Below are 16916 nucleotides of genomic sequence, written 5' to 3' on the forward strand. Positions count from 1 at the left end.
TTTACAGGAAGAATTCCAACCTACCATTAAAACATTGATGAGGTTCTTCTCTATCCGAGATTTCTGGTCGTCTTTCAGAGTTGAAGCTAATAGGAAGAGGAGAAAAAACCGGAACTGTAAGACAGGCAAGTCCGCCCACCGCCCCCCATGAGGGCACTAAAACGTCACAGAATGTCTCTGCTAAGCACGATTCCAGAAAACTGACAGACAGCTTTCTAGAGCCAACCCCCACACTTTATATACTTGCACTGAAGTCTATGTGAAAACTTACTTTCTGACAAGCCTTAGAGGCAAAAGAATTTTGTTTTTCTCAACTACAAGTCCCTCAGCTATTGTAAATTCCACAAAAGGTATGAATGCCTTCGCTTTGCAGTGACCTGCACACGGCAAGAGTACTACCGGATATTGGACATAATCATTCTTCCAATCTTAAGAAGCTTCAAGTTGCTGAATAATCTTAAAAATTCAGAATTTAACTGGAAGAACAGCAAGTTACCCCTTCCAAGGAGTTCTAGGGAATAAGTAATGTAATCTTTTAACTGGGCCATCAGGTAGGAACACTTGAGAGCTGTCGTCAATATCGACGTGAGCAGAGTCCACCAGCCTTCGGTCCGGTAATCACACATCACGTAGTCCAGCAACCTGGAAGATGATGGAAAGACAGGCTGAACAACTTCATAGGATGGGGGTGGGAAGAGTTCCGGGAGAAAATAAAGTGCCCAAACTTCAGAAAATCTTACTGAAATAGTTTAACAAGTATTCTCACATTTAGCTAAATCTGAAGCTCCCTAAGACTTTGAAAAGGACTGTATAGCAGATAGTAATTGAAAAAGCATCACAGAAATGGAGTGTAATAGAAGTAGAAATAAATAGGGAAATATTAAATCCTTCAGTACAAATTTCTAATTGTGCCGTAAGGTAATCATAATACTTGTAAAACTACAGTGAACATGACTCACTTCAAAGCTTTGGTGTAATCCTTTGCGTAGTAATATTCCTCTCCCATCTGGACCACTACAACGGAAGAAAGATTTGATGTACATAATGTAAAAGCATTCCAACTTGATGAAACTGTGGCATGTTATGGATACATACTTAGATGACTTTTCATTCTCGGACACTTATACTTCTTAAACTGCGCAACAGCATTGCTCAGAAGAGTTATTATTATTTCCTGTTAGAAAAGATAAAGTGTGAGACGCCCTAACAGAAACAATCCCACGCTTTACTGAATACGGTACAAAACAGCTGGCACTGGGGAAACTTACCGAGTGAACAACATTTCTCTCCTTCAGCTGGATGGCAAGAACTCCCACCTTCTCCTTTTCGGGATCCGAAAGGTCAAAACCTGTATTAGGTGAGACCCAGCCCACTTTAGGAAGCACATTGAACATAACTCCTCCACACGAAGAGGGGTGTGCACACTCCTCGAATCCTTTCCTTCAATACAATGTATTTACAATTCTCAAACATTCTAGAACTCTAAAGACTGCAAGAGGCAGCTTTATTAGCATGGCAACTTCTCTGTGACCTCCGTTAGAGAGAACGTCACGGAGCTCAATATTCTTTGCCAGGTGGAATCAGCCACCTGAGGAGTAACACCAGCATCATTTTCTACACAGAATATTCTTCCTGGAGATGAAAGTAAATGATTTCTCAACACTTGCCACAGAAATTGCTCCAATTGAATTAAGTATGCATAAAACACAAAAAAAGATGCAGAGAGATTATTTTTAAGGTGATACAAATGCTGTTTTAAAATATCAAACAAATCATTAAAGTTAAGACAACAGATGTCCAAATATTTTAATCCTATCCTATCTTTAATTTTAAATTATTCTCAGATGTAGTGATACAAACAAAACACTCTAAAAACTAAAAAACGGAAAATCTTTTTTAAAGTATTTTAAAAACACACATTTTCACCTCAACGTAATCTGCTCTGCCTAAAGCAGCCAAGAGAAAAATCATGAGAGCAGTCTGCCCTCTGAGGCTGAGAGAAAGGGAGGGGAAGTGCTTACTTAGTACTCCTTGCCGCCAGGGCCTCTGTCCGTAGAAGTCAAGAGCGCCTGTTTGTGTTTCCAAGGGGTCAGGACTGGGATACGTCACCGAAGCCTGCGAATGAAAACATGACCCGAAACAGGAGTCCATGTAACCCACCACAGCCAACTCTCCCTCATCGGACAGAGGAAAAGTGTTCATAACACAAACACCAACACACTCAAATACAAAGTGGGACTGCTGATCATATTCCCCTACCTTCTGAGAAGAAAACGGAACTTTAAGTGAAAATAAACTGATACCACTATATGAACGTAAATATATACACACACTTCCCACCATGTGCTTATTTTAAAGGTGCTTCTGGGGAAACCGGTGTTTAAATACAATCATCCAAGAGAAAGGTAAAATGAAATGTCACGTTAAGAAACTATGCCATGAACAGTATGTCTCAGATTCTTGGAGTCCTCCCTCGGGAAAACCTCGGCAAGAGGAAAGTCCAGAGGCATCCTCTCCGGTGGGTCAGAATGGTGCTCACGTCTGCGTGCCCTTCCAGCTCCGACAGCCGCACGCACAGAAGTGCGACACTGGACTTGGTGTGGCACCGGCTGAGCTGTGGCTTTTATTTAAAGTAATTTTCTCTTGTCTAAGTCACTAGCTTATTGACAATCCTAAGTCAGTTCTTCAAAGAAAAACTGCTTCACAGGCGAAATGGAGCCGATTATATTCAAAGGCTCGGAAAAAATTACCCACGCCCATTAGTTTTATCTACTTTCAGGAGAAGAGGAACCAACTTCCCAAACGGCAGATCGCATGGGGGTCGGTAACTCACCTCATGGCTGCAGAGGGTTTTTGCGAGCTGCTTCCTCTCCTGGGCGTAGTACGCTGCCTGCTGGTAATAGAAACCAGGATTCTGAGTTTGAATAGCTGTCAACCCTAACTTAATAGCTTCATCAAATAAATCTCCAAAGGCCTGGAATCTTAAAGAAAAAAAAAATCAAAGAATAAACAAAGAATGAAAAGAAAAAGAAAAAGCTTACTTTTATAATTATTCATCCTGGAACCATAACCTCACCAGACTGGATTAAAATAGTGCTACTGATGAACTATAAGTAAGTGGGACTTCCTGCATAAACACTAATACACACTAATCAATTACAGGTAACAGATTCTGTATCTAAGTCCACTCTTCTGAGCTGCAACCCTTTACAATATCCTGCCAAACTAGATGCCAACATAATTGCCACCATCAAATACATCCGTTGACTCTGGGAACTTCATTTTAGCAATTTTTAAACATGGGTCTCAAGTAGGAAGTTCCATGTCCGTAGAGATATTGTTTTGTTCGCTGCTACATTCTCAGTACCTAGACACATGTTAGAAAGTCAATGGAGGCCCAGTGCACAACATTTGTGCCTGGGGGAAGGGGGGGTTGGGTCCCCTCAGCCCAGCCTGCGCCCTCTCACAGTCGGGGATCCCTTGGGGGATGTCCGACAGCCCAGGGAGTGGGCCTAAGCCAACAGTCAGACATCCCCCGAGGGGTCCTTAAAGCTGCCACGGAGTCGGGAGAGGCTCCTACCACCGCCATGTTCCCCAGCCATGAGCCCGGCTTCTGGCTGAGCGGCCGTCCCTTGTGGGAGCGCACTGACCAAAAGGGGGCAGCTCCTGCGTCTTTGTGCATCATAACGACGGGTGGTTCTGCCGTTCGGCTGATTTGCATATTACCCTTTTATTATATAGGATTACTAGAAACATACTTATGCAAGACCATTAAAAACCTACTTACTGACAAAACTCTTTGCTCAATTTAAATGAAAGTCCATGCCAATTCTAGCCCTCCATATCACACGTATTTTTTTAAATTGCTGACAGTATTACAGATGTCTTCCATTTCCCCCTCCCAAGTATTAAAAAAAAGGCATCCTAAAAGTACAATTGAAAACATACTGTTTAGACATCCATGCAGCATGCTCAAAGGACAACTCCGCACTTCCGATTTTTTTCTTACACAAGTCGATGTGTTTTCGAAACTGAGCAATTGCATCCAATGGGGTGTTGTGCTGAAAACATAGCCTACAGATCTGCAAAATGTAACATCAACCCCAAAAGAAAAAAGAAAATCAAAGTCAAAGGCATATTCATTTAAAAATATGTAAACATTGAGACTAACCTTCAAGGACTATGGAGCTTCCTTTTCTGAAGTTCTTGGAGATAGAATCGATTTTCTCTATGACAATATAGATTTTCTCTATGCTAAAACCTGAGGCTATGCCCCTTTGATAAATGAATAAAATTACTCAGTATTATACTGAGTCTATTTTATACCTTAAAAAAAACCCTGGAGTTATCATTTATATTAGCCAGTCACTTATTTCTGGGTTTCCAATCTTTTCCTACTACAGGATGCAATAAATATCCTCATATGTATGATTTGCAAGTTAGCACACATGTCAGATAAATTTCCTGAAATGGAATTGCTAAGATCAAAGGCAACATCCACTTGAAATTTGTACAGTCATTGCAAATTATTCTCTATAGAAGTTGGACCAATTTACACTTACAGAAACAATGAATGAAAGTTGCCATCTGCCCTCACATCACCAACCCAGTGCCAGCCATCTTTAAAATACTGGGTGTGGGAAGATTAACCAAAACAAACAGCTCTCACCTGCCTTCTGGGGGCATCTATTTCTACCACAGATAAGCTTAAAATGCGTAAATAATATGAATAAAAGTTTCCACTACGGTGAACAGATACACCTTTCCTATGGCTGTGCATTAAACCAAGGAAGCCTTGTATGGTTCTAACATGTTAAACCTTTTAAAATTCAATACAATAGGCAGCTGTCTTCTCCCTCCTTCCTGCTCCCACTTAGAAACAGACAAAAGACCCCCTTAGAACTCTGACACCCATAAAACTCAAACCAAGCATTACAATTAGGCTGCTAAGCACCAGGTGTCCTTGAGATAAAGGACATGAAGGAGGTGCATTACTAATCTAATACTTTTCAGAACAAGTAACTGATTTTGGTTTTCAAACTTTAAAAAGATAATGTGATACTTAAAAACAAATTTTCTTTTCTTTTTTTTTTTTTAAATATATTTTATTGATTTTTTTTTTTTTTTTTTTAACAAAGAGATAGTCTTTTTTTTTTTTAACTTTTTTTTTTTATATGTATTTTATTGAGTTTTTACAGAGAGGAAGGGAGAGAGATAGAGAGTTAGAAACATCGATGAGAGAGAAACATCGATTAGCTGCCTCCTGCACATCTCCCACTGGGGATATGCCCGCAACCCAGGTACATGCCCTTGACCGGAATCGAACCTGGGACCTTTCAGTCCGCAGGCCGACGCTCTATCCACTGAGCCAAACCGGTTTCGGCAATTTTATTGATTTTTTACAGAAAGGAAGGGAGAGAGATAGAGAGCTAGAAACATCGATGAGAGAGAAACATCGATCAGCTGCCTCCTGCACATCCCCCATTGGGGATGTGCCCGCAACCCAGGTACATGCCCTTGACCGGAATCGAACCCGGGACCCTTCAGTCCACAGGCCGACGCTCTATCCACTGAGCCAAACCGGTTTTGGCCAAATTTTCTTTATTTGGAATTAGAACTCTTACCTTGTAGTTTATAAATCCTGCCATGGTCTTAATTTCCAGAATATTCGTTTCATGGGCTCTCAATTCATGTACAAGATTATAGGCGGTCCGATAATTCCTAAGAAAAACATGAGGGAAGTGATTAATTACGCTATAAATTAATTTTGAAAAGATTCCTAAGAACAAAATTATTAAAATAACAAAGAGAATGGAGAGTTAACATTTCTTAGCACTCAACAGCTCAACAACATATACATATTAAACTCTGATTTCCTGAAAAGTGATATATGATTTAATAATGTGTGAGTCCTAGCTGATTTGGCTCAGTGACTAGAGCGTCTGCCTGCGGACTGAAGGGTCCCGGGTTCGATTCCGGTCAAGGGCACATGCCCAGGTTGTGGGCTTGATCTCCAGTAGGGGACGTGCAGCCAATCAATGATTCTCGCTCATCATTGATGTTTCTATCTCTTTGTCCCTCTCCCTTCCTCTCTGAAACCAATAAAATATATTTAATAATAATGTGTGAGAACCTTCAATGACTTTTCATTAAGAACAGTACCATCACATATAATGAACAACATAAACTGATGAACAAAAACAGATCCAGAGACAAAGAAGCATCAATCAGACCGTCAAACCTCAGAGGGAAAGTAGGGGGAGGTGGGGGTAAGGGGAGAGATCAACCAAAGGACTTGTATGCATCCATATAAGCCTAACCAATGGACACAGACACCAGGGGGGTGAAGGCATGAGTAAGGGGGTAGGGGGGCAATGGGGCAATAGGACACATGTATAATACCTTAATCAATAAAGAAAAAAAAAGAACAGTACCATCACATGCACCTTGCTCTGTCATTAACATCTGTCAATAACTGATAGAAAAAAAGTTGAAAAACTGAAGAAAAGTGGAAAATTGTCCAGAATTACATTTAAAACTTAGTATTGTTGCCCAGCCAGTGTGGCTCAGTGGTTGAGCACTGACCTATGAACCAGGAGGTCACAGTGATTCCTGATCAGGGCACATGCCTGGTCATGGGGTCAATCCCCAGTAGGGGGCATGCAGGAAGTAGCCAATCAATGATTCTCTCTTATCACTGATGTTTCTATCTCTCTCACTCTCCCTTCCTCTCTGAAATCAGTATTTGTTTTTAAATTAGCATTGTTAAAAAATAAGTTATTTCTTAAAAGCATCACACAAACTTCTCAAGCAAATAGAAACTGTTCTAGGAAAGGTGTTATCAGGACAGCACAGGTCAGTAGCGTTTAAACCCAAGTGTCTCTACAAGTTAAGTGGGTATCACTTGTCTCAGGAGCAGGCTGGAGAGGGGAAATGTTCCAGGGCGGCTGGCGCTGAGGGAGAGCGCGTGGGACACAGGAGAGCCTGGCCGAAGGAGGCCTTCCCTGAACATGGACGGCCAGAAGGAAATCTCAGTCTTCTCCAAGAAACTGCTCCTAACTGCACCAGGTGACACTTTTCTTCCCAGAAGTGCTTTTGGACAGAATTGGACTGGAAGGTTTTTAACTAATACCCTGGATTCAAAATACACTATCGTAAACTCAGCTCTAATTATCTGAATTTGTTGAGATTTAGAGAACAATTTGGTACTTAGCACCTCAATAATCACACAAAAGAGGTTTCTTCAATATTCCTCTGAAAAATAGACATGTTTTTATTTATTTCTCTATTTTTCTCCCTGTACACTTAGCCTGTCCTCAATTTGAGAATATACTGCTGTTTTTATCCCTCTGTTACACTGCCACTGCCAAAGCTAGAAAGAGATCATGTTTTATTAAATTGTGGCAAAGGAATGAAAGGCTTAACCTCTGCCAACACATCCCCAACTACTCATGAAAGCTCTAAGAGGAGAATTGAATGAAAAATGATGCTATTGTCAGGCATTAAAAACTAAAAAACAACTTTAATTAAAATAAAATCATGCCCTCGCCAGTGTGGTTTGACTGGAGTGCTGTCCTGTATACCTAAAAGCTTGTGGGTTTGATTCCCAGTCAGGGCACAAACCCAGGTTGCAGGAGGCAACCAATCAATGTTTCTCCCTCTTTCTCTGCCTCCTCTCTATAAAATCAATTAAAACACAAATAAATAAGCAAAATCATAGCTTAACTGAGTAAATGCACTACACAACTCAAATTCATAGTCTGATTTAGATAATGTTTATATGTATATTTAACTTTGGAAGAAAGCAGTCTTAGCACAGCATTTTACTGAATATGCAATAAGTAGAAAGTGGGAATATTTTAATAATGTTTCTTTAGTTCATGTCATTTAATGAAAGTAGACCAGAAAGCCTTATAACTATGAAATTTACTTACAATAACAGAATTTTTTAAAATCTAAAAATATAATATTCCACTCATATCTAGATAAACTAAATACTATATACCTGAATCTAAATTAACATAAACATTTTAAAATTAGTTTGGTTGTGATTCAGAAGTTGACATTAATATCGTATTATTAACATCAAGATAAGAAAAATTTAGTTTGACAACTGTTAGAAACTTACTTCAGTGCATTTTGTGTATCTTGTTTCAACTCACTGAAGAAAGCTATTTTAAACTGATGTCTAACAAATAAAAGCTGAAAAAAGAATAGAAAAAAACATCATTACACATATTCTCTTAAAAATATAAAATTTTTAATAATTTTTATTGAGACACAAAAGAAAATATTCAAAATTAAAGTTCAAAAATTATTCCAACAAATAAGTATAGTTAAGAAGGCTATAAAAGTCTACATTTAAGAACATTAAGGGCAAAGGATACAAAAACTAATTAGCTCTTAAATGCTTTAAAAAGCCCTGGCCTGGTTAGAGCATCAGCCTGCAGACAGAAGGGTTACAGATTCGATTTTGGTAAAGGGCATGTACCTAGGTTGCAGGCTGGATCCCCAGCCCCAGTCGGGCACATCTGGGAGGCAAACAATCGATGTATCTCTCTCACATCGATGTTTCTCTCTGTCTCTCTCCTTCCATCCCTCCCTCCCTTCCACTCTCTCTAAAATCCAATGGAAAAAATATCCTAGGGAGAGGATTAACAAAATAAATAAGTAAGTAAATAAATAAATGCTTAAAAAAAAACTTTAAAAGTACTGAAGCCCTTTAAAAACATTGAAGCATTAAAAACATTCACTATCTCCCTGAAATTAATCTGCTCTAGAATCTTTATTATTTCCTTCTTCAGGGAAAAACACGTACCTGGTGTGTTGTTTTATTCAAAAATTCTTTATGAGATTTCACTCTTCTGATTTCTGTGTAGTAATAGGTCTGTGCATGTTCATAAAAGGCGTTTTCTAATCTATTAAAAAACAGAAAGTTGCTTCTGTGAACTGGACAATGGTCACATAATTTGTGAGATAAGGCTATATCTGCAGGCTAAGATGATGGGACTCAGACCCTTTTTAAACATTATTTAAATACTAAAGGCCCGGTACATGAAAATTCATGCACTGGATGGGGGTCCCTCGGCCCGGCCTGCCCCCTCTCACAGTCCAGGAGCCCTCAGGGGTGGGAAGCAACCTGGCGATCAGGGGAAGGCGACGCCCCATCACACCTCTGCTGCTGCCACTGCCGGCAGCGCAGGCCTCAGGCGGCCCAGGTTATCTGAGCCTCAGGCCGGCCCTGGGTGGCGGGGGGCTGAGGGGACTGGCGGACTCTAGGAGCAGGCGCCTAGGGGCAGGCCTGGCCTTGCCGTGCATCTGCCACCCTGGCAGGGCTGAGGACACTGGGTGCTGCCATCTTAGAGGGCAAGGCAGTCAGTTAGCATATTCCCTCCTTATTGGCTGTGGGCGCCTCCATCTTTGCGACGGTATAAGGGTCAATTAGCATATTCCCTCTTTATTAGATAGGATATACATAAACATTGAAAATGAAGTAAAACACGGGCCAGAAATAGAGACACTGTCATATAAAAGGACAAGTATGTCAGAAAAGGCCATATGGTAGTCACTGAGAAGTACAATTTAAAATATGGAAAAGGTTTTTAAATGAAGTTGACCTAGAGGTACATATGATGTCAATGAGGTGATGTTACATGGCAGTTCAGTATATGCTGTAAGATTATATTTATTTTTATAAAGAAAGACATTTTTAGGAAGGAAACAAGTCATTGCTAGTGGAATCACTTCTCAGCCTTTTGGTGAAGATCAAGTGTAGTAAGATGTTGATAGTGGTTATCCCAGGGAACTGGAGAAAGTTAAAGAGTTGACTAAGGGGATTTTACTTTTTATCTCATATCCTCAACACCATTTGAATTTTTTCCCCATGAACATCTACTTTTTTTTTTATAAATGGGTCTAAACCTCCAATTTCTCAATGCCTAATAAACAATCTAAAGAAAAATATTTCAAAGACCTTCATTTACCTTATAATATAACCCACAAGGTGGTCAGTGTGGGGCAGGACAAACAAAGATTTTCCTGAGAGTTCACACGCATTACATAAAGCTGCAGCCCTTTCTGAAGCCATAACATCCTCTCCTGTTGACACGGCCCACAAAGATAGAAAAAATAATTAATGCATTCTTCCCAATGAGCATTTCCCCAAACCTGAGCAATATAATCCTATATAATAAAAGCCTAATATGCTAAGTGTCTGGTCGTCCAGTCAGCCATTCAACCAATCAAAACGTAATATGCTAATGATACGCTAAGGCCGCTCAACCGCTCGCTATGACGTGCACTGACCACCAGGGGGCAGTCAACCAATCACTATGACGTGCACTAACCATCAGGGGACAGACGCTCTGACCGGTAGGTTAGCTTGCTGCTGGGGTCCAGCCAATCGGAACTGAGCGAGATGGGCCGAACACACCCTGGAGCCCTCCTGCGGTCCCTCCCCAGCTGGCCAACCTCCCGTGTCCTTCCCCTGCCCAAATCGTGCAACGGTGGGGTCCTTTGGCCTAACCTGCACCTCCTCGCAATCCAGTGCACGAATTTCGTGTACCAGGCCTCTAATTAAGAATAAAAACCCAAACCACTGTCACTATGCCAGTAGGATTCCTGGGACCTTGAGAGCACTGCAGGTTCTTAGAAGTGACACAGTACATTATCTGTCAGGAAAATACTATGGAATTTTCTCCTGAGCCAAGATACACTAAGTTATGCCAACACAGAAGCCACATTACTATTTCAAAAACTGTAACTAAAACTGGAAGCAATAATTCATGAAAGTGGATTCAGGATGCTACAAGTTTCAACACCGAAACAAAAGATATTTTGGCCTCTCAGTACGTCTGTGGCCGGACCAGGAATCAAACCTGTCACCTTTTCGGTGCATGGGACAATAATCAAGCAACCAAGCCACTGTGGCTGGGCAAAACCTAGGCATTTTCTAATGAGAAATTAGAAATCTATTGTCCTGACCGGTTTTGCTCAGTGGATAGAGCGTCAGCCTGCGGACTGAAAGGTCCCAGGTTCGATTCCGGTCAAGGGCATGTACCTGGGTTGCGGGTACATCCCCAGTGGGAGGTGTGCAGGAGGCGGCTGATCGATGTTTCTCTCTCATCGATGTTTCTAACTCTCTATCTCTCTCCCTTCCTCTGTAAAAAATCAATAAAATATATTTTAAAAAATGTTTTTAAAAAAATACTATTGCATTTTTCTTGGCCCTATTGCAAGTTAAGAAAAAAAATATTACACGAGGAATATAATTTTAAACAAATCTCAGATAAGTAAGTAAACAACGTTGTTTAAAAATCAAGTGCTAACTGTTTTGTCAATTGCTATATGCCTACATCAAGAGATAAGTGACAGGGAGCAGGACTTAAGAAGATCTGCACTCTTAAATATTCTTAAATTTTTACAATAAGCATTATGCATGTGTTACTAGTACACTACCTTTCCCATAACTGAATGCATAAAAGATTTCGACATTAACAATTATGCTTCTTGGTAATAAGAACTGGAGGCATAAAACAATTAATTCATTATTAACTTTTTGATACCTGGGGGCAACGGGGTTTTCTTCTGAATCAGAACCACTGCAACTTTTGTGTTTCTCCCTTGTAAACTCTGCCTGCAATGGAAAAATTATAACATTAAATAATTAAATTGTTTTTTAGAAATAAACTAGTATTCAAGCTCAGATGGTGTCACTCAGTCGTTGAGCATCAATCAGCCCATGAATCAGGAGGTCATGGTTCAATTACAGGTCAGGACACATTCCCAGGTTGGAGCTCCATCCCCACTAGGGGGCGTGCAGGAGGCAGCCGACCAATGTTTCTCTCTCATCATTGATGTTTCTATCCCTCTCTCCCGCTCTCCCTCTCTCTGAAATCAATAAAAACATATTTTAAATACATGTATGTATTCAAGACCTTACATAAAATACATTTGATAATTCAAAGAAATTTCAACTAAAATATCTACAAGATTAGAGGAAATCTTCCCCTGCATACAAAGAAACATATGATTTCAACTTCAAAAATATAATCTCACATCAAGCTTTGAATCCTTACAAAAGTATGTTTTGAAAGTAAATATTTAATATGTACTTTTGTGTAAAAGTTATAATACAATACCCTTATAGTGATACATTACAGTAGTCATTCAAAAGAATTATTTTGAAACTGAGCTGGTGATAGAGCAAAAGTATTATGAGGCTAACGAGCAAATTACAGTATCTTCAAAAAATAGAAATGCAAGAAAAAGCATTTGAAAATTCAGACCAATTCGTCTTCTAATTTCTTCATCCTGCTCAGCGTTATTTAAGTTAATGTGAATGCTTCCTGTTTGGAACTGAACACATTTCACTGGAGTTCAGCAATCCCCAGAGTGACCACTGCAGCCTACACAGTGCCCAGTGGCCATCAACCTAACGGGCCGACCTGACGAGCGCGAAGACCAGACCTGACTATCTCCACTCTGGTGGCGCACTCGGACTGCTTTTCCTTCCACTGCGGCTCGTCCCAGTCCAGCTCGTAGAACACAACCACCAGGCCTGGCACCAAGTTCAGGTGCTTGTTCATCCAGCCGGTCTTCAGGATCCCTTTCGGAATGTACCACTCATAGGAAGTTCTCTGCAAATATTGGCAAAGGTGAAGAGTTACTTGATGACAACAGCAGCGGAAACCGCCTGTTCTTGAGCCCCAGGCACTTTATGGGCATTTAACTCACTCAGTGTATACCCAAGCCATTGTAACAAGATGAGGAAATCCCAGCTTACGGAGATCAAATAGCCAGAAAGTAGTAGAGGTGGGATCTCAACCCCAGCGCTGTGACAATTTTCATTTAAAGAATGAACAAAGCCAAGTGTTTCTAATGATATTAAGGCTCTCAAATACCCTGGAAGCAAACAGCCCTTTCCCAGGTAAATTTGACTTATATTCCTCACCATTTCAAGTGTCTGTTCTTGTAAAAGCTGCTCAAATAAACTATTATCTGAAATCCAACATAGCTTCATTTGTTTCAAGACATATTGCCAAGATGGCATTTCGCTTTACTTGTAAACTGTGAAGACCATGGGTCCTACGACAATTCTGGTAATGATGAACGGGGAATGTGAAACCTTCCTAAATAGAGAGGCCTTTATGGAGATTTGGGGTTTTTTAAAAACAGATGAAAAAAGAAAAAACTAGGCTCACTGTTTAAAAAAAAAAAACATTATTAAACACACCTGCAGTGTATTAGACTTGACAAAAACCGGGGTTTTCTCTACCTGTCACTGTACCCATCCCTTTAATAAACTCAGGGGTTTTCGAGCTCAGACAGTGGGAACAAAAAGGATATATGCACATATAGAGACAGAGAGGGAGAAGGAAAGCCCCCATGCAATCATAATGCCGTTACCTTGGGTCTACATTTGGGATACTCGTGGTCCCCTGGGAGCACCTTGAAAGAAATTGGTACCCGATCAGCCCTCCGATTGGCACAGAAAGCATCCCAGACGGCTCGGTGGACAGCATTATACACCACATCCAGGCCGGTGAGAGCGACAAAGGCCATCGGCCGACAGCATAACTCCACAGGGAAGTCCCACTGTGTGGGACCCATGCTCAAGGCGTTCCGAAAAGCCTACAATACAAATGTTGGTACATTCATTAACTCATTTTTTAAAATCCCAAATCCATTTCTAATATGTGAATTGCCACCATTTAGAAAACATTACAAAAAGGCAAAAGAGAGACACAGCTGACTCTCATAGCCAGTTAGCCTGGAGGTCAAATCACCCCTGGTATTGCCAACAACAATCAAGGCTTAACTACAACAAGACTGTGCACAAAGACCACTAGGGGGTGCACCAAGAAAGCATAAAAAATGTGGAGACAAAGAAACAGGACAAAACTGTCAATGGAGGATATTGAGTTCAGAACCACACTTTTAAGGTCTCTTAAGAACTGTCTAGAAGCCGCCGATAAATGTAGTGAGATCCTCAAGAAATCTAATGAGACCCTTGATGTTATGATAAAGAACCAACTAGAAATTAAGCATACACGGACTGAAATAACGAATACTATACAGACTCCCAACAGCAGACCAGAGGAGCGCAAGAATCAAGGCAAAGATTTGAAATGCAAAGAAGCAAAAAACACCCAACTGGAAAAGCAAAATGAAAAAAGAATCTGAAAATACGAAGATAGTGTAAGAAGCCTCTGGGACAGCTTCAAGCGTACCAACATCATAATTATAGGGGTGCCAGAAGATGAGAGAGACCAAGATATTTGAAGAAATAATGACAGAAAACTTCCCCCACCTGGTGAAAGAAATAGACTTGCAGGTCCAAGAAGCACAGAGAACCCCAAACAAAAGGAATCCAAAGAGGACCACACCAAGACACATCATCATTAAAATGCCAAGAGCAAAAGACAAAGAGAGAATCTTAAAAGCAGCAAGAGAAAGAAACTCAGTTACCTACAAGGGAATACCCATACGACTGTCAGCTGATTTCTCAACAGAAACTTTGCAGGCCAGAAGGGAATGGCAAGAAATATTCAAAGTGATGAATGCCAAGAACCTACAACCAAGATTACTTTATCCAGCAAAGCTATCATTCAGAACTGAAGGTCAGATAAAGAGCTTCACAGATAAGGAAAAGCTAAAGGAGTTCATCACCACCAAACCAGTATTATATGAAATGCTGAAAGGTATCCTTTAAGAAGAGGAAGAAGAAGAAAAAGGTAAAGATACAAATTATGAACAACAAACATGCATCTATCAACAAGTGAATCTAAGAATCAAGTGAATAAATAATCTGGTGATCATAATAGAATCAGGGACATAGAAAGGGAATGGACTGACTATTCTTGGGGGGGAAAGGGGTGTGGGAGATGCGGGAAGAGACTGGACAAAAATCGTGCACCTATGGATGAGGACAGTGGGTGGGGAGTGAGGGCAGAGGGTGGGGCGGGAACTGGGAGGAGGGGAGTTATGGGGGGGGGGGGAAGAAGAACAAATGTAATAATCTGAACAATAAAGATTAAAAAAAAAAAAAAGGCAAAAGACTCTGAAGTGTCTGCAAATACAAAAGAAATCAAAGTTTTTTAAAACTTTGATTCCTAAATTGACCTATTGACATTTGGTAACTATTGGTACTGTATTTTTAAAAAATCTTTCATATTACAAAGGTAGTCAACTTTAAAACGAATCAGTATTTTCAGTAACATCTCAAAATCCACACAGAGAACTCTGGAATGAGCAGAGCAAGAAAGCAGAATGCCATCAAATTAAAATAGGTCTCATGACCTACTTCAGCTATAAAGAAAAATTATTGACATAGATATACAAAAACTGTAATTATCTATAATTTCTCTGTAATTGCTAACATCTAATTTCTGAGTTCCTAAGATATTATTAAAATGATGTGCTAATTATCTCGTCGGTCCTCCGTACCTCGGGTACCACATCAGCAGAATTAAACAACCCTACTGCGTAGCCTACATGCATGTTCTAGCAGTCACACAAGAAAAGAGAAATAGGAGGAATTAATTTTAATGATATCCTATTTAACCGATATATCCAAAATAATACTTATCATTTCAACGTTAATATAAAAGTTGTTATCAAGATATTTTCCTTTTTTTGTACCAAGTATTCAAAATCTGGTGTGTATTGTACACTCAAAGCACATCTCAATCTGGTCTAGTCTATTTCAAATGTTCAGTAGCCACATATGGCTACTATACTGGGCAGCGCGGCTCTAAATTATTGCAACTCTGTCCCAAATAATGAACATTGTATCTGAAATTCTTGCACATCCTATCCTAACAGCAATGGCACTTGAAATGGGTCGTGCTTATTCTGCAGCAAAGGAATGGGATGGCAAAGGGCAGGTACAGAGGCCTATGGACCTCGATGGCAGCCTCGCCTAGAAGAAGCCAAGGGCGTGGACGGATGGACGGAGGCGCAGAGGTAGCAAGCCGACACCCTGGACGGGGACCACGAAGTGCACGGGAATAATGTGGGAGCCGGCATGCACCGTAACAGGGAAGACTCTTGGGAAGAATGATGACGCAATGCAAAGGAAGGCGACCTGCTCAAAGTGGAAGGTAAACGCATGTGGTCACTATTTTTTAATTAATGGAGGTTCAGGGTGCAGGTCAAGGCGAATGAGGATGAGTCAAAGAAGTCCAACTACAAAACGACCAAAATAGGAACGACAGTTTGAGGCTTGGATGATGGGGAGAGAAAAAAAAAAAAAAAAGCTGATGTTGAGGATGTGACCCAACAACTGCCTTAAGAAAAGGGACCGCCCCAGGATCGCGTACGTCAGGAAAGGCGGAGAAGCAATGCTGAGCCCTAAAAGCAGGTCTACCTTCCTCCCCAGCCCCCCTTAAACCCGGAGGCCCTAGAAACAGGTGCCCAGGGGCTAAACGAGAAACGCCAGCATTGCACCCGCTGACACCGCTGGAAAACGCAGGCCCTAACAGCTTTAGGAGCCAGCGCTCTCCCGCGGCGGTGTCGCCTGGCCCGCAGGTCTCCGGCCCGGACTCACCCAGGCCGCGTGCACGGGGCCCACTGCAGCTGTGGCCGGTCGCCTCCAGCCGGGGAGGACGAGGGGAAGCGGGCAGGGGTGCCTGAGACCGCCAGGCCAGTTCCTGCAGCCGCCGCCTCACAGCCGGTTCCAGCGAGCAGGACTTCCCTCCGCCCACCTGCGCATGCACAGGAAGCGCTTTCTGGGCCTGAGTGACAGCGCTCTCCACCAATCACTACCCGGGAACTGTACGCTGATCCACAAGACGTAGGGAAGGCGCTCCATTTCCTACAGGTGCTGGAGCTGGGCGGAGCGAGGCGGAGCCAATAGGAGAAGCGAGAAGAAAGAGGGGGCGGGGCCTCTGCCTCAAGGCTCGGCTGTCTCTCTC

At 41.4% G+C, this 16916-nt stretch overlaps 1 protein-coding gene across 4 annotated transcripts in view; it reads right to left on the bottom strand.

The window, feature by feature from the left end:
- Positions 1 to 16785, bottom strand: part of TRAPPC11 (trafficking protein particle complex subunit 11) — a 34007-nt gene extending 17222 nt beyond the window's left edge. For all 4 annotated transcript variants that reach the window (XM_059685722.1, XM_059685723.1, XM_059685724.1 and 1 more), the window contains exons 1-16: positions 16550 to 16785; positions 13408 to 13632; positions 12469 to 12638; positions 11565 to 11635; positions 9984 to 10098; positions 8819 to 8918; positions 8129 to 8202; positions 5625 to 5721; positions 3949 to 4082; positions 2834 to 2981; positions 2022 to 2115; positions 1269 to 1348; positions 1096 to 1174; positions 960 to 1014; positions 497 to 642; positions 25 to 86 (exon numbers count right to left, since the gene is read on the bottom strand). In XM_059685722.1, the coding sequence (XP_059541705.1) occupies positions 25 to 86; positions 497 to 642; positions 960 to 1014; positions 1096 to 1174; positions 1269 to 1348; positions 2022 to 2115; positions 2834 to 2981; positions 3949 to 4082; positions 5625 to 5721; positions 8129 to 8202; positions 8819 to 8918; positions 9984 to 10098; positions 11565 to 11635; positions 12469 to 12638; positions 13408 to 13611 (1629 nt within the window). In that variant the 5' untranslated portion in view covers positions 13612 to 13632; positions 16550 to 16785. The remainder of the gene's footprint in view (positions 1 to 24; positions 87 to 496; positions 643 to 959; positions 1015 to 1095; positions 1175 to 1268; positions 1349 to 2021; positions 2116 to 2833; positions 2982 to 3948; positions 4083 to 5624; positions 5722 to 8128; positions 8203 to 8818; positions 8919 to 9983; positions 10099 to 11564; positions 11636 to 12468; positions 12639 to 13407; positions 13633 to 16549) is intronic.
- Positions 16786 to 16916: the final 131 nt, after the last annotated feature.

This window comes from Myotis daubentonii, chromosome 2, assembly GCF_963259705.1.
Source record: "Myotis daubentonii chromosome 2, mMyoDau2.1, whole genome shotgun sequence".
Taxonomy (NCBI): Eukaryota; Metazoa; Chordata; class Mammalia; order Chiroptera; family Vespertilionidae; genus Myotis; species Myotis daubentonii.